Genomic DNA, 22,882 nt, shown 5'->3' with positions numbered 1-22,882 from the left:
TGGACCAAACAGGTAGTGCACATATCAGGAAAACTGGAGTTAGCCAGGTATTCCTTTTGCAAAGTTTCAGATTAAAATTAGAACTAAAATACTGTGTGATGTAAATCTGTATTCTGATACATCTGCATAAGGATTTTATGCAGATATAACAAAGTATTGTCAAGTGTTAGTGTGTAAAATGCCCAGAGATAGAGATATCCATATTTCTTGTTGCTTATACATAGGCACAACTTTACGCTCACCATAAAGGATTTCTATCATTTACTTCAGAGCAGAATAATGAGAAACATTAGTGCAATTTATAGGAATATATTTTCAGTATTTTTTAAGAAAATACATACATCTAGAATACTTTCAGTAATGAAATACAGTACATTACAATAATCCTAAATTTGGCTGTCATTTGATAAAATATACCAGTTTAGCTGAAATATTGTATTAATACCCTTTAAAATATAAACAAGTCATATACAAATACAAAATTACATTACAAATCTTTTAATTGAGGTTAAAAATAACCTAAATATATTGCACTGATTTGCACAACCAGATACAGGTGCCCTGTTTCTAGAAAGACTGCAGTAAAATGAGATGTAGTTTTTCAGATTCCTCAGGCTGAGGTAATGCCCACTTCTTCTTTACATACTGAATGTCTATCTCTCCAGACTCCTGGGCCAGCACAATGCCTAACAATCCATTTGTTTTTTCTGGTTCTCCCAGCAGAGCCATAGTTACAACACTGAAATAGAAAGAATGGAAGAGTGGTTTTTAATTAAGGTGAAATTAACAGAAATTGGTGCTTTCAAATGTGGTTTTAGCAGGTTACCTACTGATAACTATGATTCCTTTCTTCTGCTCACCACAGTGTAATATTCCTCACTGTTTCAACAGCCAGCACGTTCTTTAGCTTTCCACCAGTTGCAATCATTTAATGTAAGTATAACAGGCAATTCTTTCCCTGTTCACAGATTCCAGCATCTCTTTCTAATCATGACTTAAAAATTATTTCAAGCTTGTAAAAATGAAATATATTTTATGGTATTTTGCAGTACAGTGCAACAACTTTTTAAATTATATGATTTTCTCCTCAAACTAGCAGCACTTCGGTATAGTTTACAAGGCTACAAGTAAAACCTTTAGTCAGAGGGATATTCACTAAGACTAACTTAAGCCTAGGGAAGACAGAGTCTCCCAGTACGGTTCCCAGCAGGGAGAAAACAGAATCCTCATGACTGTAATCCAGAAATCTTAAATTAAACTGCTTTTCTGCATCAGTCTATAGAAGATCCAAGCCTCTGCACTGACTACAGGAACATGAGAGACTACCCTGATGTTACTCTGGGTGAATACATGCTAGGCAAGAGTAGTGCTTACTTTGTGACAATGAACACAATGTATTTCTTTATATTGGTAACCATACCAAATATACACATTTTAAAATGTTGTTCAACATCTTGCCTATTTTAGGGGTTGATCCTGATCCAGCAAAGCTGTCTTTGAATTTAAACATTCTCGTGATTTTAGTGGGAACACTCCATATAAACAGCAACTGCTCCATGTACAGACATCTGTTCCAACTGATATTAGTATAAATAGAAATCAGGTATAGCGTTATTTCCCCTTTATCACTACATAATAAGTAAATAAGGATAAACTAAAACTTAGCTCACTACAGTCTCTTTCCACACCTCCAGTAGTTTAAAAAAAAATACATAGTTGGAAAAGCAAATTCTAATGAACATTTAATGTCAAGCAAAATAAACCATTCAGACTCTAATAAAAATGTAGATGATACTAGTATTTTGTTAAAAAGAGAGTAATATAATGTACTTACTTCTCTGGAATAGCCTGTTTTGCCACAGGCAACAAATCGTTTTCCAGAAGATCCCAAATGTAAATATTAGATGATGCGTCCAGAACAAAAAACACAGCAGGTCTTGTTAAAGCCCACTGCAGGGTAATTATTGGCTGCCCATTTGTGCTGTCATTCCACTGCATGAGGGGATACTCTGATGCAATTTGGTGCAATCGGATACTTCCATCTGAACAGCCAACCTTAATTGTAGTCAAAAAGAAATATTGCAATTTAATTCTTGAGAACTAAACCTAAATCAAAAGGCAAGCAGACATCACTGCTACCAGGTATTTTCTTATAACCTTTGTCTAGCCTATTGCAACATTCACAAGTTTGCTCTAATTCAGGTACAAATGAAACTATTCTATGAAAAAAGAAAATAACTTATTACCCTCAGCCACCTTTACATCCACACTGGTAAAGGAAAGTTCTGACTGCAGAAAGGTGACACAAAATACTTGCAGTGTAGCCAAGCACATTAATTGGATACCTTAGGCAATCACAATGAAATCGCGCAAATCATGGCAAATTTAGAAAGCAAGCTTTTTAGGAGATGATCGTGTACAAATATATGCAAAGATAAGCAGATGAAAATCCTATCAAAGCTAGATCCAGCTTCCACTGAATCAACTTTCACAAGGGAGACAAATAAAACCAGCCAGTGTGCCAATATGAACTGCGGGAGGCATATTTGAACACACCTGACCACAGGGTACACTTCCACCAAGTATATGCCTGATATGGGAGAAAGGAAATCAGGGAATGCCCAGAGCTGCCCAAGAGACATTTATTTTCCAACAAGACAGATATTTTTGTCTCCAAATTGATTATGTCAATACGAGACATATGATGAGTGAGAAACAGCTGAGGCTTCATTAAGAGCAGAAAACCTGCTTGTAATGCTGAATTTTGGTAAAAACAAAGGGCAAGTTATAATACTGAAGTAAGACTGACATTTGCTTTGACGAAACAGATGGTCCACCTTTTACACAAGCAACGTTCAAACACCACTACACAAGATTTGTCATAGAATCATAGAATAGTTAGGATTGGAAAGGACCTCAAGATCATCTAGTTCCAACCCCCTGCCATGGGCAGGGACACCTCACACTAAACCATGTCATCCAAGACTCCATCCAATGTGGCCTTGAACACCACCTTTTACATTAACAACTTTAGCATTAACAAATTCCTTGGGCAACCCATTCCAGTGCCTCACTAACCTTACAATAAAGTTCTTCCTTATATCTAACCAAAACTTCCCCTGTTTAAGCTTTAACCTGTTACCCCTTGTCCTGGCACTACAGTCCCTAATGAAGAGTCCCTCCCCAGCATCCCTGTAGACCCACTTCACATACTGGAAGGCTGCTATGAGGTCTCCACGCAGCCTTCTCTTCTCCAGGCTGAACAGCCCCAACTTTCTCAGCCTGTCTTCATATGGGAGGTGCTCCAGTCCCCTGATCATCCTCGTGGCCCTCCTCTGGACTTGTTCTAACAGTACCATGTCCTTTTTATGTTGAGGACACCAGAACTGCACACAATACTCCAAGTGAGGTCTCACGAGAGCAGAGTAGAGGGGCAGGATCACCTCCTTCGACCTGCTGGTCATGCTCCTTTTGATGCAGCCCAGGATACGGTTGGCTTTCTGGGCTGTGAGTGCACACTGAAGCTGGCTCATGCTCATTTTCTCATTGACTAACACCCCCAAGTCCTTCTCCGCAGGACTACGATGAATTTCCCTTTTGCCCAACCTGTAGCTGTGCCTGGGATTGCTCTACCCAGTTTAGGACCTTGCATTTGTCATGGTTAAACTTCATGAGGTTGGCATCAGCCCACCTCACAAGTGTGTCAAGGTCCCGCTGAATGGCATTCCTTCCCTCTAGCTTATCAACAGAACCACACAGCTTGATGCCATCGGCAAACTTGCTGAGGGCACACTCAATTCCATTGTCCATGTCAGCAACAAAGATATTAAACAAGACCGGTCCCAACACCGATCCCTGAGGGACACCACTCGTTACTGATCTCCAGCTGGACATTGAACCATTGACCACAACTCTTTGAGTGCGACCATCCAGCCAGTTCTTTATCCACCGAGTTGTCCACCTATCAAATTGATGACACTCCAACGCAGAGACAAGGATGTCGTGTGGGACAGTGTCGAACGCTTTGCACAAGTCCAGGTAGATGACATCAACTGCTCCACCCCAGTCCATCACTTTTGTAGCCCCGTCATAGAAGGCCACCAAATTGGTCAGGCAGGATTTTCCCCTAGTAAAGCCATGTTGGCTGTCACCAAGCACCTTGTTGTTCTTCATGTGCCCTAGCATGCCTTCCAAGAGAATCTGCTCCCAGATTTTGCCAGGCACAGAGGTGAGACTGACTGGTCTGTAATTCCCCGGGTCATCCATTTTCCCCTTCTTGAAAATGGGGGTTATATTTCCCTTTTTCCAGTCATCAGGAACTTCACCTGTTTGCCATGATTTTTCAAATATGATGGCCAGTGGCTTTGCAACTTCATTCGCCAGCTCCTTCAGGACCCGCGGATGGATTTCATCAGGGCCCGTGGACTTGTGTACATTCAGGTTCTTAAGATGGTCTCGAACCAGATCTTCTCCTACAGTGGGCCCAAGGTCTAGGTTTTCACAGTCCCTGCGTCTGCCTTCCAAGACGCGGGTGCTGCGGTCAGAGCCTTTGCCAGTGAAGACTGAGGCAAAGAAGCCATTCAGAACCTCAGCCTTGTCTTCACAGATTGGAATTAATGAGGTAACTCAACTATCACATCTAGTTAAATACACCAAATTAGAAATCTCCCTCAGCAAGTAATTAAAAAATTAAACTTGCATTATAATAAAATATTTTCATACCAAGAATAGTGGCTCTCCAAAAGGGAAGAAATCAATTGCATTGATGCTTACTGATCTCAGTCCGCTCTCCTTGGGTTTGAATAGCTTTGGAAAAACTTTTAAATCATGTCTTGTACCATGGCCTACCAGTCCCTGAGAACAACATGAAGAAAGTGAATTAAACAGAACAAAATTTGCATTATCAGTATCACAAGAAGTTGTCAAATAACTCACAGAGCAGCTACCTTAAAAGATCCTTAACAGCTAACTAATGTTAATAGGTAGCAGATTTTAATAACGGTCCCAAAATATAAATTTTATATACAGTCTACGTATAAAATTCCAAGGAAATGAGGTAGGTTCCGAAGAAAAAAACAAAACAAAACCAAAAATCAGTGAGATGAATTTCAGCAGATTACTCACAATGTTTGTTCCAACAATGAAATTATTAGGATTAGAAGACAGAAATTTAATGGTCAGTGCCTGAGGCATTCTCTGGCGCACATCCTTTGGGAAAAGGCTAGGAAAAGTAAAAAAGATTGCATAAATACAGGAAGTTGTCTTCTAAAGCTATGTAAGTACATAGAGAAACTCTTGATCTAAAATGTCTATGACTAGCTCTAAGAAGCAGCATATACTGAAAAAACTCAAACAACTAATGACAATATTGTTAAATATATCCTACATTAGTTCTACAAGATACACATGTGAAATCTAAGTGCCCCTGTTTTCTTACCTGTTATTCAAGTCCATAGTCGAGCTATGTACTAACTTCACTTTTCCTCCAGGAACTAAACCTAAAATTATATAAAATAATTATTTAAACTGATTGGAGCACTTTGCATTAAATGCTATCATCAAATCAAAACCTAAACTAATAAACTATATTTTATAATCGTTTCATGTAGATAGACCTTTTGATATGTAAGAATCTCACATTAATAACTACATACTTCAGAATTCAAATCTGAAGAGTTGTAATCTGATAGAAATTAATGAAAGAGGGCAGAAAAAAGGAAACATGATTTGGTTTCGTTTCATATTATACATGTAACATCCTCTAATAGCACTCTATAAAACCCAATTCAATGATGAAAATGCACATTTATGTCACTTGCATCTCTGACAATGAATTCTAGTCATAAGAAACAGTAATAATGCTTCAGTAAAGTTGGTCTATGTTACTTGTTACTAGGGAGTAACACTAATAATTCAAATCCTTCAAGCACAAGAATTTTTTGAAGGAAAAAGAAAAAATAAATCAATAAGAGAAAATAAAAATTGCTGGCAGCAGTAAAACTGTGTTAGCACACGACCATAGCTTTAAAATTTACCTTTCCACAGATGTTAATACCCAGCATTTGCAGTTTAATATAGCCAAACATTGAACACAAGCTTGTAAAATAGAAAACTGATAAAAAATTCTAGTTTGTTAGCATTACTTCATTGTATATATATGTACTTTAAAAACGTATTGGGATTTTAGTCACAGCCTTTTCCAGTTAGGTAAGTAGGTAAGTCTGATTTTGTTCAAAGAATAAAAAAAAAAAAAAGTTATTTTCTTCACTCACATAACACAAGAAAATTGAAGACACTTCACTCTATTTTTTTTCATGCAAACATCTTCTCACATTAAGTATCTTACCCAAAAGAGAAATTTCAGGACAATTGTCAAAATGGAGATATAGGTAATAACAAAAGCATTATAACAGATTTGATTAGATCTAAAGAAAGAACAGGAGGACCAAGGACATAAAATCTCATATTCTTTGAAGAAAAAAACAAAACAAACAAACAAAAGTGTTCAAGACACAGAAATCTGCTTTGACACTTTATGTGGTTGTCTAGTGGCACTTAGCAATACAGAATTAGCAGATGAGATTCAGATTGCAGAGAAAACAATTCTCATGATAACCTGACCAATAACCCCAAATACGACATATGTCCAATTCAGAATGAATCTTTTCCTCTTAAGTTTGGCTTTCATTTAAACTATTTTTTTCCCATCACTGACTCTTCCTCTCTTCTAACTTCACAATAAACTCACTTTATTCTACTTCCAATGTAAAGTACTCACCTAAATCAGTTTGTGAACCAGCTAAATCCACTTTTTGTAACTCAACAACTACCTGAAAAGTCAATATTTCACATTAATAAGCAATAAATATTTCCCAGACTTCAAAGTTTTTAACTTTTATTATGAAGTATGACATAAATCTGAAGGAGCACTTAGACAGGCAGGTCTAACACTGCAATGATTACAGGTAGATTCTTTATTCCCTATCAATGTCTACAATGCTACAAATAGCTTCAAATGCCTGCTGGAAGTTCCCTGCTGGAAAACAGAATATAGGAGATTATATTCTACACTTAATCACTACTTGGCATCTTACGTGGTTTGGCTGGTCATGAAAAAAGCCCTAAAGCCCCAAATAAGGAACTGTAACCCACTTCCTATGCTTTTCATGGCACATAAAGGATGGATCATTTGGCCTGAATCTGTTGCTACTGAAGTTACTTAGAGCTTTAAGGGATTTAACTAGTGATACAGAAGGAAAATACTTCTATCCCCTTATTATTCACTAAGCCATTCAGTTCCTCCAGCAAAATCAATTCAGATGCAAACAACAGATTCAGCAGCTGGGCCAGAGCTGCACTGGAAGATGACTGCAAACTTCTGATAGAAAGAAGAGTTGTCAGGACAGTAATTAAGAGCAACAGACCTAGTGCTTACCTGAGCATTATATTATAGGCAGGGTAATCTTATCCACAGATTTTCATGTTTTGACTCTGGAATGTTTATTTTACATAAATTATGAATGTCATTTCTCACACACATTCAGTACAGCCTCTGACACCACTATGATTCAAATAACAAAGTGGGTGTGTGAAAGAGGACCAAGGTCCTCTTAAGCAATTAACAGAAATATGTGAGCCTATTCTTATGAAGTAGAACTACTGATTGCCTGCTGTCATGAATTCATGTACCTGTTAATAGTTTTGCTTAAGGACAGTATCATGGCATTAGGAAGTCAGTTCAAGAATTTTGAAGTTTGTATTGCTGTACTTTTCAGGGAGGAAATTCTCATCACAAATCCTGGATTTGCATTGCTATACTAGAAATATTTCATTATTCCAACAGCAGATATTCTCTCTTTCCATACATATATTACTTACCCATATATTGAGGATTCCATTTTCATCCATTGAAGCTATCTGAAATGGAGGCTCTGACATTTCTACGGAAAGAACAGTGACAATATATATTCATATACTGACCTTCATCCTGAACGATATCAAAGGTTCTGAAACATTTCCTAGGTTAATACATTCTCTGAAATGCCTATGATCCTCTCAGGGGTATAAAAAGGGTGTCCTAATTTTATCAAAGAAGAAATTAAATAATTAAACTTTCTTTACTGAGAGGGTGGTCAAACACCAGAACAGGCTTCCTAGAGAAGTGGTCAATGCCACAAGCCTGTCAGTGTTTAACAGACATTTGGATAATAAACCTTAACAGCACACTTTAAGTTTTGGTCATCCCTCAAATGGTCAGGCAGTTGTACTAGATGAACATTATAGGTCCCTTCCAACTGAAATATTCTATTCCATGTATCTATCTATCCTAGTATGTTCAGTTTGTTCTACCAGAAAGGCAGGTGATCGCTGCATTTTTAAAAATGTCAGGTTTCTGCATGGACTTTGGAACAGAACACAGAGCACAACAGCGAAACCTGCAATATGCAGCACATTTCTTTGGAATGCCACAGATTTCAAAGCGAAAATTAGCAATGGAAGTAATAATGTCTCCTCTAGCACACTGCCTGAGAATTTGAGGGGCATAAGAATTTCTTTTCAGAGGTTGGTCATAAAAAAAATAGGCAAAAGGCTTTTTTAGTGCTTTCACACATAAGAAGTTGCTTCACTCATACAGATAGGTTTTTTTTTTTCCCAAGACTTCTCTAAAGGCAGTTCTTCGGGTGATAACTTGTGTTATCATGGAAGAATAAAACAGTATCTTGAAAACAGATATTCTAACAACCATGTATCCACATCTGACGTGAAACTGCACTGAATGAACATTACATGAAAATCAGAGCAGAAAATAAACATGAATGTTGTATTCAACTGATAATACAGACAACTGAAGAGTCAGAATAGAACTATAAGCTGGATTTTGGCTATATTTGTTTCACTAGATACCTGCAGAATGACTCGGACATATTGATGCTTAGAAAACCAGCTTACATACCATCCTGGTAAGAGAGGCTTGAGAGTCCATAATTCTGATCAGCGCAGAAGGAGGTTGAGACAGCTTCCACTGCTATTATAGGAGAGGTGTGGTTTACTGAGTTTAGAATGCCATCTGTAATTAAGGATAATTAAAGTTAAACACAGTACTATTTCCAACAAAACCAAAACCCTGATCACTTTTCAGCTTATGAGAGAATGATTACAATGAAAGAACAGCAAATAATAAATTTAAGAATTACATTTACAAAGCCTCAAACATGAAAAGAATTATGCCAATGTCAAGCTCCATAAACAGAGGTGGAAATAAATCACTTCTTACTACGGAAAAGATAAAATCGGAGAAAAAATTCACTCTTAATAGAAAGTAACTACCCTGAATCAAACAACTTACCACAGGAAAGAATGTATTTGCTCTTTAATAACATTTTAAATGTATTATGTGGAGCAATTTCAATGTGCATTCTTTGTCAGATACTCTTGATCTCCAGACTTGCACTGTGCACTGAACTTAATCCCATTTAAGAATAAAGCATAAAACTTCCTAAGTATACAGCATTAAAACCTGCTTGTTTATACATGCAACTGCATGAAACTGTATACACACATTTGACTACTAGCCCATTGTGCAACACAAGACCAAGCATCTTTCATCTACTAAAAAATTTAAAAGTCTAAACAGCTAACTAGTGTTTACTTTTACATGGCTACTGCAGTTAGATACACTTGAGAACAAACCAGGATTTTCTGCACACGTGTGGTAGACTTTTAAAGAAACATAATCGTATCTCAGTGCAAGTTAAATGGTAGCACCTGCACACAAGAAAAGGAAAAATACATTAAGGACTTACCTTGCGGTAATAAAATTCTTTTCTAAAATATGGCTATGCTTTGTCACTCTAGGATACAATAAGGCACCAAAATAAGACCAATTTATAATTAAGACTGAGTCAACTGCTGCTCTGTACACCTCATTCTCAATCCCTCAACATACAACTATACACAATGAAAACATCTGTAAGCTTAATGACTTGCTCCTCTATTTAATTGCAATGACAAACATTGGTAATAGGCATAGAGAGCCATTCATTTCCCTCAGATTCATAAAACTGTAAGAATCTCATACAGCAACTAAAATGCACAGTGAAGTACTTCAGGTTGCATCTTCCACTATGTCAGTTATATGACCTAATTAAACTTCTGTAACTTTTGAATTCATTGCCCAAGGATTATAAGAAATTTTTAAAACGTCTTTGTTATTTTGATCACACATTCAATTATCAGATTGCAGAAAAAGAGAAATGAAATGACAAGAAAATGTCAAAGTATGAAAGGAGGTCACCCACAAGAGCTTTTGAAAAGTAAACTCTTCTGGCTTCCCAGTATGTACACAACACTAACTTGGGTCATATCTAAACAATGCAACAAATCAATTCCACATTACTTTTTGTTGCTGTGCTTCTCTCCCATTAAGAATGTAGAAAGAGCCCACTATTAGCTGCCAACTGGCCCCAGTGCTAGAGATTATGTTCACGTAATGTTTCTCCAACATGCTACTTTAAATAATTGGTATTTTTCCTAAGATCCAATCTAAACCTCCCCTGGTGCACCTTAAGGCCATTTCCTCTTGTCCTAATCGCTTGTTACTTTGGAGAAAAGACCAGCACTCACCTTACTACAACCTCCTTTTAGGTAGTTGTAGAGTGATAAGGTCTCCCTTCAGCCTCCCTTCCTCCAGGCTAAACAACCCCAGTTCCCTCAGCCATTCTTCATAAGACTTGTGCTCTAGACCCTTCACCAGCTTCGTTGCTCTTCTTTGGACATGCCCCATCACCTCGATGTTTTTCTTGCAGTAAGTGGCCCAAAACTGGACACAGTATTCAAGGTGTAGCCCCATCAGTGCTGAGTACAGGGGGACAATCTTTTTCCTAGTCCTGCTGGCCCCATTATTTCTGATACAAGCCAAGATGCTGATGGCTTTCTTGGCCACCTGGGCACAAGCTGCCTCATGTTCAGCCAGCTGTTGACCAGGACCCCCAGGTCCTTTTCCACCAAGCAGCTTTCCAGCCACTCTCCCCCAAGCCTGTAGCATTGCATGGGGTTGTTGTGACCCAAGATAGGACCCAGCACTTTGCCTTGTTGAACCTCATACCACTGGCCACAGCCCATCAATCCAGCCTGTTCAGATCCCACTGCAGAGCCTTCCTACCCTCCAGCAAATCAACAAAAACACCCAGCCTGGTGTCACCTGCAAACTTAATGACTGCAAGCTTATGCTTGCAGTGTACACTTGGATACTTGCCTTGCATGCAACCTTACAGAAACATCAAGGATTAGGTGACAATTTGTACAACTGCAGATTGCAGCCTTTAAGTGACATGAAAAAAACCTTACATTTGATTGTTTAAAATACACCTTAATTGTGTGTTTTTATGTATATAAAGAAATGTAGGTTATATTAAGGGAGATAACATCATGAAAATTGACTAAGCTAAAGATTTTAGATGAGGTAGTAGCTGAGTAGTTCATTTTAATATTACAATGGTCCTTAGGTTCCACATCTGGTCCACATCTGTTCTTACTGCACAATGCATACTGAACTAGATTACACTTCTTTAAAGCAATTCCTGATTGGCAATTTTTACTACACTAAATATAATTTCTGAACTGGCTGAACCAGATTACTAAGAAAGAGTGTTCTTAGCAGTTAGCTAAGCTTTTAAATGGCTTGGCAAAGACCTAGCTGTGAAAAATAAGGCACTGTTGACAACTTGGAATCCCCCTAAGTATGATGTCCCTTCTCCTAGAGTAGTCTTAAAACTGAAATAGTGATAAAGATTTTAGTTACATGCATTGGCCTTCTTGTCATTGAAAATAAACTAGGAAATCTTTATTCACTTATAAAAAGAAAAGCTAAAGGAACAATTTCAACTTGAAAATTAGGTTTACATTTTTAAATAATGAAGGTATTTAATTTACATGTATACCCATTTTAAATAAAAAGGTAGAAAATAAGGAGTATTTACTGTGATTTTAATTCATGTTGCAACATTTTATGACAAACTAGGTTAATGTCTTTGCTGATGATCTTTTGCATTTTCTAGCATGTTCCTTTCACGTTGGTTTTCTGTAAATTCCTGTATGTAGCTTATAACTTGAAATAGGAAATATTTTAATAAAATAAATAAGATCACATGCTAATTGGTATTTTTAAAATGAAAGTACTAAACTGCTCTGCTACCCCAAGTTGTGGAATAAATATTCTGGTGTAGTTAAAAATCTAATTAAACTTTCAGAAAAAAGGAAATATTTTGTTATGCTTTGATCTGAAAGTGTTTTTTTGCATTTTTATCTCTAAAGTGAAGTGACGTCATGAACCACCCAAGTGTAACTGTGTATCACCTTTGCAGAAGTAACAGTTCTTGCAGAAGGAAAGCCTGAAATCTGTCACAGAAGCATGAGGGGAAAGAATGGACTCCTGGAAATGAATTTCCAGCACAGAGTCAGCTTGGTGCAGTGCCAGTCTCTCGATTTTCTACTGCTTTTGGCAAAAGATATAGTCCTACAGGTTAAGTGGTAAAGGCCTCTTCTACAGGGCGGACAGCTGCTGATGCACAGTATTTACTACTGCTCTATTTGTAAATAAAATGAGGGTTTCTTCCTTTTTTAAAAAAAACAAAGAGTACAGAAAATGCATCCCCAAAATATGGAAATACTGCTTCTGAAGGTTCTTCTGGCTGCGCACACATAAACATGATAACCTGAATTATTAAAAGTGTGAATTTAGAAGGAATTTGTTGTGCCACATTTGTTAAACACCCACTCTATGTGGGCGCTCAGGAGTGAGTTTCTTTGAATTCAGACTAACTGGTGAGTTAGCTTTGTTCACAGAATTACAGTATGGTTGAGGTTGGCAAAAATCTTGGGAAGTCATCATGTCTAACCTACCTGCTCACTCAGGGACGCCTAGAGCCCAGAATCATGTCCAAATGGCTTTTAAGGACCTCTAAGAGAGGGCAATCTGTGCCAGTGCTGTCACCTTTACGGTAAAAACGTGTTTCCTGATGCTCAGAGAGAACCTCCTGTGTTTCAGTCTGTGCCTGTTGCCTCTGGTCCTGTCCCTAGGCACCTCTGAAAAACTGGCTCTGTCTTCTTTGTGCCATCCCTTCAGATGTTTGTACCTATTAATGAGATCTATTCTGAGCCTTCTTCTCCAAGCTGAAGCCTCAGCCCTCTCAGCTTTCCTCCTAGGAGAGATCTCTTCAGTCCCTTAATCATCTTCATGACCATTTGCGGGACTCTCTCCAGTATGTCCTTATGCTGAGGAGCCCAGCACTGGACCCAGTAGTCCACGTGTGGCTTCATCAGTGCTGAGTGATGGGGAAAGATCACCTCTTCAACCTACTGGCAACACTCCTCTAATGTAGCTCAGGATCCCAAGGTTGTAGCGAGGCGGTTATATGTGATAAAGTCTTTGGCTGTAGCATTTGGCATTTTAAGGTGGACAACACCTGTTTAAATTGCTCCCTTTGCACACATACACCATGATAGTTTCTTAGTTATGTACTCAGAGACCATTTCCCCACAGATCAATCTCTCAATCTCTGTTCAGCAAGTAAATCTTTATTTAAGGTCAGGGCCGCTGTCTGGTGGTGCTGCGGCTGTGGCTCGCTCATGCTGGTGAGCCCTGGGCCAGCCTGGGCGCAGCCTGTCTGCAGGGGCTCCTCCCAGCTCGAGCTGCTGCTGGGCGGCTGTCCTGGGAGCGTCTTGTGGGCCGTGAATAGGGAGCTCGGGCTCGACGCTGCCCACGGGACCGGTCTCGTGCCCGCACGGGCCCACCGGGTCTGTTGCTGCTGCTCCTTGTCAGTGCTGCAGAGCCGCGGGATGCTGCCGATGGCTGCTGCCTGCTGGTGCTGCGCCTGCGGGTGTCCCGTGACGGGGAGCGTTGTGACAGCCGTGGCACCGCCTGGCTGCGGGTGTTGCTGGCAGCGCGTGTTGCCGGCCGTCGGCTTCCCTCCTGCAGTCTCCTAGGCCACCGGTAGGGTGTCTGGGTCTGACGGGTGACCCGGGTTTGGTGTCGCCGTCGGTCAGGCCCAGGGCGGCTGGAGCGGCTGCCGCCCTCACACACTGGGCACCCGTGGCATGGTGCTGATGGCATCTCACTGCGCCTGCTCCTGGGGCTGCCGGACTCCTGTGCTTGACATTCCAGAGCCTGCACCGATGATGCTCGGCTGGCAGTGTCAGGGCTGCTGGAATCCTGTGTCTGCCTCGATGATGCCTGGCTGCTGGGGCTGGGACTGGGCCTGCTGAAATTCAGTTCCCCAGATCCAAGAGACTGCTCCGATGCTGCTGGGCTGGCAGTGCTTAGAGCAGGAAGCTCTGAGCTGCCACTGGAGGCTGCAAGGGAAAGCAGAACATTAAGGGCTTGGCTCCCAGGCCTGGGGCAGGGTAGGCCAGAGCAGTGCCCCAGCCCTCCTGGAGCATTCAGGCTCTGCCAAGCCCACACCAGGCACCCACTGCCAGGCCTCGCCTGGCCCCTGGCCCCAGCCCAGGAGCAGCTGGGTGCTTTGACACTTACGGGTGCCCAGGCCAGCACATCTGTTACACTCCCATGTGGCCTCATCGCTGTTCCCCACGTTGGAGCAGCGTCTGTGAGTGCCCACAGCAGCGCAGGAGCAACACAGGAAGAGCTGCCAGGGCCTGGGGAAAGAAACGGGTTCATGTCTCTAAGGATAAAGTGCCCACAGCACGGGATTATCCAGCAGAGCTCTTGTTCTCAGCCCTTCTGCTTTGAGCCCTTGCTGAGACAGAGATCCCGTGCCGAGCCCCTGGGTGCATATCTTTGGCAACTTACCCGTCTGGCTCTGCCCCCTCCCTGCCTTCTGGACAAAGGCACTCCCTGGCATTGCAGCTCCCATGCCTCTCGTACAGTCCTTCAAATGCGTCGTTGTCTTCCCATGACGCTTGTCTGATGGAGAAAGGAAAATTGATGAGCCCCTGCTGCCACAGCATAAGGCACATGCAGGGCAGGGCCTCCCCACTCTTCTTTTCCCCGACACCCTGTTTCCAACTCCTGCATGGAGCTAAAGCCTAGACTTGGGGGTGAGCGGAGGGCCACAACTGCGGGGGCAGGTCCAGGCTTGTCACAGTGCTGGCAGGGAGGACACTGACCTTACGGGGATTCGGATCCCCATGCGCAACATTTCTGACTGAAAGAGTTTCCTGTTTTGACACAGGGGGCAGTGCAAGCAGAGTGCACCAGCACGCATAGCCAGTCCCTGCAGGAGAAACAGAAAGAGCGTGAGTGAGGCTCTGGTGCTGCTGAGAGGTTGCTGTGCCCGCAGCAAGGGAACGGCTCCTACCTGGATGCAGGCCCTGTGGAACCAGGCACGTCTGCAGACTGGGCACACCATGGTTCCATAGGTCGTTCTGCCTGCAAGTGGGTCAGTGCAGATGAGGCAGTTGGCGTCCTCTGGAGCCTCCAGCTCTTGCTGCTGTGGGCGGTGCTCCCAACAGAAGGAACTAGGGGAAGAGGGAAGGGATGGGTGAGATGAGAAGCGCTGGGTCCTTCCCTGGTGATGGGGAGAAGGGTAGAGGGGGTACCTGTACGGCATGAAGTAACCGGTGATGCATCCACCCTCCGTGGCACAGGGGAGATGGAAGCTGCGGTTGCAGCCCACCCCATCGCAGGTGATGGTGGCCCCCCTTTCACCACACACAAAGCAGACCTGGAAAGAGCAGAGCAGCCGCCATCAGTGGCAGCCTCACGGTCTCCACAGCCAGACCCACACCTTGGAGCAGGGCGCAGGATGTGGCCCCAGCTGGATAACAGGCCACAGATCCACCTGGCAGAGCAGGCTCCTGTGCTGGAGCCTCTGTGGAGCCGCTGGGAGCAAGACTTGTGTCCCAGAGCTGGGTGGAAAGGCTGGGATTCTGTTCTTGACATCTGCGCTAAGCTCCCGCAAACCTCTCCTGGCACGAATCACCCTGATCATCTCAGATCCTCACCATCTCAGCTGCCTTCTCGGCTGCACGTTCAATATCCATAGAAATATATATCATTTGATCTTCCTGTTCCGTCCCTCGTGGCAGAAGGTCACTGGCAAAACGCTGCAGAAGAGCAGAGACAAGGAGCAGATGAGGGGCATGTGGCAGGACAGGTGCGTTGCAAAGATGAAAGCAGCTCCAGAGGAACTCACCAGGCAAAAGCGATGGGCGGAGACCCATGGAAGATCCAGTTTTGGCCCACAGATGTCCGTGTCTGCCTCTGCGCGGCGACACAGAGCGCATGCTGGAGGGGAGAGAGCAAATGCCACTGAGAATGAGCAGCTCTGTGGGGCCAGGGATATGTCCCTTAGGGACAAGTGCTGCTCTGTCCCTGTCTAGCTGGCTGCTGAGCAAGGCTGGAAGCCTTGGAGGAGAAAGGGCACTGTAGGCACGGGTGTCCTGGAGGGTGCACACTGCCCAGCCCTGGTCCCGCTTGCCAAGCAGAGGAGCGGCCCTCCCCCACGGTGTCTTTGGAGCTCCTGCCTCCCTGTGCCAACGTTCCTGGTCCATGCCAACAGCCTCAGGAGTCCCTCTGCCAGGCTGTAGGAGAGGGACTTTGCTCTCACCCTGCTCCGTCTCGTCGGGTGTCTCAGAACTCCTTTCGGACATGTCAGACATTTGATGTGGGCGTTTGGAGAGTCCCTGTCTCAGCAGCGCTGGGGCTTCTTCTCCAAATGCTCCTCTGCTACCTCTGAGGCAGAAGAGAGACACGGGTGAGTTTGCAGCACAGGCCAGAGCTCTGCGGTGCGGAGCCCCCTTCTCCCTCGGCAGGCCCCCGAGAGCCCTGTCCCTGCCCTCCACTCCCCGCACCTCACCAGGTCGCAGTGATGCACTGTGCCCTGCGTTCCCCTTTTTATAGGCCTGCCCCGGCACCGGTCACCGTGGCCTCTGTGACATCATCACTGCTGGCCCGCGTGCACCCCAGATACGGGTAGGGGCACCCCCGGCCGTACACCACCCATTGTGACCTGGCCACTGCATCACGGGGCTGGCTGTGAAGTGCAGTCTGGGACCTGAGCCCTTGGCACCCAGGTCAGTGGGGCGGCTGCTCCACCTGCAAGTGCAGAGTCAAGGGCCAGCTTAGGGACATGGTTTCCTGGTGAACTTGGCAGTGTTAGCTGAACGGTTGGACTCGATGACCTTTACGGCCTTCTCCAACCTAAATGGTTCCTGTGACTCTCATTACCATTCCACTATTATTTTAGCAGCATTTGCTTGCGCTATGATTTTCCTTCAGTCGTCGATTCCTTACCATTTGATCGTTGCTTCATCCAGAAGAAAGCCCTTTTAATTAACCCACCAAGAATGACTTCCCTGAATAATTCACCTGCGACACCAGGACAAACACCAGACTGTGTCTGGAGCTCAGCCCGAGTAGAAGAAAAGGAATGATGGAATAGTTTGGGTTGGATGGACCTTCAGAGGTCCACTTAGTGGCTGCTGTATAGTTTATCCATAAAAATAGAGAAGCTGCTGTTGGTTGTGGCAGTCATTGGGACTCCATTAAACTCATGTGGTGAGTGCAGCTGAAAGAGGCAGCTAACAGATGAGTAGTTTCTCTGCTTCCCTTTGAGATATGACTGTCTTTTGTTTGACTTGGTTTGTTGGCACTCTATTTCCAGCTCTAAGGTTGTGTGGGACATAACCATTCCTGTGTGAAGTGAACTTTGCTTTGGTTTTGACAGCTTAAAGGAATAGGAAATCCTGCGTACTTCACTACAACTGATGAGGTATCAGACACTGATAATGTATTTTTCTTTCCCTTCATATAGAGGACATGGTGAGACTGTAAGGATGTCTTCAGTTTCTCTCCATGGCAGTAAGCAGATATCTTATCCATTCAGTTTCAGTACAGACTGAATAATACTGAGCTTCCAGGATAGGGCAGCCCATATCTCTTCACTGTTCATGTTCATGCCAATGATTGCCAGAGGAGAGGTGAGCAGAAGAATTTGTCATCATGCTAAGAGACTTAGAGTAAAAAAAACAGTCTGAAATATAATCCATACATACCTAGCTCCAGGGGGATATTTTATGTAGCATTAAAAAAGGAAAAGGGTAATTAATTCCACATGCTACTCATTTTTCAGAGAGTGGCACCCAAATCACCATGTCATATGTTGTACCACCAAGATGTAAGTCTTCCTGTAGCAGTTTGAATAATGCAAGAAGCCTACATCAGAGATTAGGGCAAGAGATTTTCTATTGATAAGACTTTCTGAACCTTCAGGAACTGCTAGAAAAAGAGAAGTTGGCTGATTTGTTTCAATGGGAGCTGTAAATGGAATTGCTAACTTCCCTCTCACAGACGAGGCTCAGAAACACATGGACAAACAAATATTTCTCTTTAAAGAGAGGCCTGGTAAGCCTGATTGGAAGTTAAGCTAGCAATGATGATATGGCTCATGAGACATTTTCTTGTCCCAGTGTTTTCATAGCATGCCGTGGTTTGCATGCCACCAAGCATGCCACTGATGGCCTAATTCTGGTAAACTCCTAAGTGAATTTTACGTAAGTCTGTTCCCACAGTCTGTCTAACTCAATGACACTTTACTATTTGCTTTAATCCAACCAATTTCTACACCTAGAACAGACCTAAATGGATTTTCCAACTCCTTGGGAAAAAAAAAAAAACAAACACCTGCCTTTGTAATTAATAGCTATTTTTATGACTCAAATGTGTTCTGCTAAAAATATTCCAGCTAGTAGAATATTCCCTCATTGCTATGGAAGCTACAGTGCTTCTGTATCCTTCAGCATGTCCTAACTAAATGACAGCCATAAATAATTAGGGCAAAATTGCATTGAGTAGGATGGTCACTTTCAGTACAATTAAAAAGAAATGTTCTCTAGTACAAAAGAAGAGTTCTCCCAAGCTCTACTGCAAAGATAGCCTGGCAGGTTAATAAAACCATTTCTAAACAGTTGTAAGAAATCAGCCATCTGATTCAAAAATTCTGTTTATGTAAGGCACTTATTTTTACTGCTGTGACTTGGCACCATCATGTGGCCACTCTGAGTTTGCTCAACTTAAGTTACAATTTACATACAAAAACATTTGCAACAAATTAACTAGAATATACAAATTATTTCAGTCTGGTTTAGAAGGAGATGGTACATACCTTAAATATATATTCACTGAATTCTGAACACAATTGTCCTTCCCCCGACCCCCCCCTGGATCTGTGGTCATTTAATCATGATTTTTCTCACAATCCCTAAATCAGAAGCTGTTAAGCCAAAAAAGTTTAAGGCATTTTCGGCGCTTGGTCCAAATTTACCATTAGTGTAGAATAGTATCATATTATAGACAACTATCTTCTTCCTCACTGCAAGAGTTTTGGAAGTAATTTGCAGGATTAAACAGGATGGTATTAAACCAGAAATCCCAAAGGATTTAGAATTTCAGTAAATCTCACAAGCATGTTGCTTACAGGAGTTGGACCAAACAGGTAGTGCACATATCAGGAAAACTGGAGTTAGCCAGGTATTCCTTTTGCAAAGTTTCAGATTAAAATTAGAACTAAAATACTGTGTGATGTAAATCTGTATTCTGATACATCTGCATAAGGATTTTAGGGAGATATAACAAAGTATTGTCAAGCGTTAGTGTGTAAAATGCCCAGAGGTAGAGATATCCATATTTCTTGTTGCTTATACATAGGCACAACTTTACGCTCACCATAAAGGATTTCTATCATTTACTTCAGAGCAGAATAATGAGAAACATTAGTGCAATTTATAGGAATATATTTTCAGTATTTTTTAAGAAAATATATACATCTAGAATACTTTCAGTAATGAAATACAGTACATTACAATAATCCTAAATTTGGCTGTCATTTGATAAAATATACCAGTTTAGCTGAAATATTGTATTAATACCCTTTAAAATATAAACAAGTCATATACAAATACAAAATTACATTACAAATCTTTTAATTGAGGTTAAAAATAATCTGAATATATTGCACTGATTTGCACAACCAGATACAGGTGCCCTGTTTCTAGAAAGACTGCAGTAAAATGAGATGTAGTTTTTCAGATTCCTCAGGCTGAGGTAATGCCCACTTCTTCTTTACATACTGAATGTCTATCTCTCCAGACTCCTGGGCCAGCACAATGCCTAACAATCCATTTGTTTTTTCTGGTTCTCCCAGCAGAGCCATAGTTACAACACTGAAATAGAAAGAATGGAAGAGTGGTTTTTAATTAAGGTGAAATTAACAGAAATTGGTGCTTTCAAATGTGGTTTTAGCAGGTTACCTACTGATAACTATGATTCCTTTCTTCTGCTCACCACAGTGTAATATTCCTCACTGTTTCAACAGCCAGCACGTTCTTTAGCTTTCCACCAGTTGCAATCATTTAATGTAAGTATAACAGGCAATTCTTTCCCTGTTCACAGATTCCAGCATCTCTTTCTAATCATGACTTAAAAATTATTTCAAGCTTGTAAAAATGAAATATATTTTATGGTATTTTGCAGTACAGTGCAACAACTTTTTAAATTATATGATTTTCTCCTCAAACTAGCAGCACTTCGGTATAGTTTACAAGGCTACAAGTAAAACTTTTAGTCAGAGGGATATTCACTAAGACTAACTTAAGCCTAGGGAAGACAGAGTCTCCCAGTACGGTTCCCAGCAGGGAGAAAACAGAATCCTCATGACTGTAATCCAGAAATCTTAAATTAAACTGCTTTTCTGCATCAGTCTATAGAAGATCCAAGCCTCTGCACTGACTACAGGAACATGAGAGACTACCCTGATGTTACTCTGGGTGAATACATGCTAGGCAAGAGTAGTGCTTACTTTGTGACAATGAACACAATGTATTTCTTTATATTGGTAACCATACCAAATATACACATTTTAAAATGTTGTTCAACATCTTGCCTATTTTAGGGGTTGATCCTGATCCAGCAAAGCTGTCTTTGAATTTAAACATTCTCGTGATTTTAGTGGGAACACTCCATATAAACAGCAACTGCTCCATGTACAGACATCTGTTCCAACTGATATTAGTATAAATAGAAATCAGGTATAGCGTTATTTCCCCTTTATCACTACATAATAAGTAAATAAGGATAAACTAAAACTTAGCTCACTACAGTCTCTTTCCACACCTCCAGTAGTTTAAAAAAAAATACATAGTTGGAAAAGCAAATTCTAATGAACATTTAATGTCAAGCAAAATAAACCATTCAGACTCTAATAAAAATGTAGATGATACTAGTATTTTGTTAAAAAGAGAGTAATATAATGTACTTACTTCTCTGGAATAGCCTGTTTTGCCACAGGCAACAAATCGTTTTCCAGAAGATCCCAAATGTAAATATTAGATGATGCGTCCAGAACAAAAAACACAGCAGGTCTTGTTAAAGCCCACTGCAGGGTAATTATTGGCTGCCCATTTGTGCTGTCATTCCACTGCATGAGGGGATACTCTGATGCAATTTGGTGCAATCGGATACTTCCATCTGAACAGCCAACCTGAATTGTAGTCAAAAAGAAATATTGCAATTTAATTCTTGAGAACTAAACCTAAATCAAAAGGCAAGCAGACATCACTGCTACCAGGTATTTTCTTATAACCTTTGTCTAGCCTATTGCAACATTCACAAGTTTGCTCTAATTCAGGTACAAATGAAACTATTCTATGAAAAAAGAAAATAACTTATTACCCTCAGCCACCTTTACATCCACACTGGTAAAGGAAAGTTCTGACTGCAGAAAGGTGACACAAAATACTTGCAGTGTAGCCAAGCACATTAATTGGATACCTTAGGCAATCACAATGAAATCGCGCAAATCATGGCAAATTTAGAAAGCAAGCTTTTTAGGAGATGATCGTGTACAAATATATGCAAAGATAAGCAGATGAAAATCCTATCAAAGCTAGATCCAGCTTCCACTGAATCAACTTTCACAAGGGAGACAAATAAAACCAGCCAGTGTGCCAATACAAACTGCTGGAGGCATATTTGAACACACCTGACCACAGGGTACACTTCCACCAAGTATATGCCTGATATGGGAGAAAGGAAATCAGGGAATGCCCAGAGCTGCCCAAGAGACCTTTATTTTCCAACAAGACAGATATTTTTGTCTCCAAATTGATTATGTCAATACGAGACATATGATGAGTGAGAAACAGCTGAGGCTTCACTAAGAGCAGAAAACCTGCTTGTAATGCTGAATTTTGGTAAAAACAAAGGGCAAGTCATAATATTGAAGTAAGACTGACATGTGCTTTGACGAAACAGATGGTCCACCTTTTACACAAGCAAAGTTCAAACACCACGACACAAGATTTGTCATAGAATCATAGAATAGTTAGGATTGGAAAGGACCTCAAGATCATCTAGTTCCAACCCCCTGCCATGGGCAGGGACACCTCACACTAAACCATGTCATCCAAGACTCCATCCAACCTGGTCTTGAACAATGCCAGGGATGGAGCATTCACAGCCTCCCTGGGCAACCCATTCCAGTGCCTCAACATCCTAACAGTAAATAATTTCTTCCTTAGATCCAGTCTAAACCCCTGCTGTTTAAGCTTTAACCCGTTACCCCTTGTCCTATCACTACAGTCCCTAATGAATAGACCCTCACCAGCATCCCTGTAGACCTTACAATAAAGAAGTTCTTCCTTATATCTAACCAAAACTTCCCCTGTTTAAGCTTTAAACTGTTACCCCTTGTCCTATCACTACAGTCCCTAATGAAGAGACCCTCCCCAGCATCCCTGTAGCTCCCCTTCAGATACTGGAAGGCTGCTATGAGGTCTCCACGCAGCCTTCTCTTCTCCAGGCTGAACAGCCCCAACTTTCTCAGCCTGTCTTCATATGGGAGGTGCTCCAGTCCCCTGATCATCCTCG

General features: G+C 41.7%; 2 protein-coding genes across 3 annotated transcripts in view; both read right to left on the bottom strand.

Annotated features, from left to right (window-relative positions):
- Positions 1-482: 482 nt before the first annotated feature.
- LOC115946278 (WD repeat-containing protein 60-like) lies at positions 483-9,065 on the bottom strand. Its single transcript, XM_034065254.1, has 8 exons — positions 8,954-9,065; positions 7,879-7,940; positions 6,779-6,830; positions 5,438-5,498; positions 5,125-5,221; positions 4,723-4,854; positions 1,835-2,055; positions 483-739 (listed from the first exon to the last, which is right to left on the bottom strand). The coding sequence occupies exons 2-8, from the start codon at positions 7,936-7,938 to the stop codon at positions 568-570; spliced, it is 795 nt and encodes a 264-aa protein (XP_033921145.1). The 5' UTR covers positions 7,939-7,940; positions 8,954-9,065; the 3' UTR covers positions 483-567.
- A 10,667-nt stretch (positions 9,066-19,732) lies between these two features.
- DYNC2I1 (dynein 2 intermediate chain 1) overlaps positions 19,733-22,882 on the bottom strand; it is a 30,059-nt gene continuing 26,909 nt past the window's right edge. For both annotated transcript variants that reach the window (XM_034068315.1, XM_034068320.1), the window contains exons 23-24: positions 21,274-21,494; positions 19,733-20,178 (exon numbers count right to left, since the gene is read on the bottom strand). In XM_034068315.1, the coding sequence (XP_033924206.1) occupies positions 20,007-20,178; positions 21,274-21,494 (393 nt within the window). In that variant the 3' untranslated portion in view covers positions 19,733-20,006. The remainder of the gene's footprint in view (positions 20,179-21,273; positions 21,495-22,882) is intronic.

This window comes from Melopsittacus undulatus, chromosome 1 (genome assembly GCF_012275295.1).
Source record: "Melopsittacus undulatus isolate bMelUnd1 chromosome 1, bMelUnd1.mat.Z, whole genome shotgun sequence".
In the NCBI taxonomy this organism is placed as follows: Eukaryota; Metazoa; Chordata; class Aves; order Psittaciformes; family Psittaculidae; genus Melopsittacus; species Melopsittacus undulatus.
This window is presented reverse-complemented; position numbering and strand designations above follow the sequence as displayed.

Bases quoted from the DNA above. Each gene is read 5' to 3' on its own strand.
- LOC115946278 (XM_034065254.1), bottom strand. From the start codon at position 7,938: ATGTCAGAGCCTCCATTTCAGATAGCTTCAATGGATGAAAATGGAATC. The intron at 5,499-6,778 runs GTGAGTACTTTA...ATATAATTTTAG, and splicing joins TGGTTCACAAACTGATTTAG to GTTTAGTTCCTGGAGGAAAA. The intron at 740-1,834 runs GTAAGTACATTA...TTTCTATTTCAG, and splicing joins AAACAGGCTATTCCAGAGAA to TGTTGTAACTATGGCTCTGC.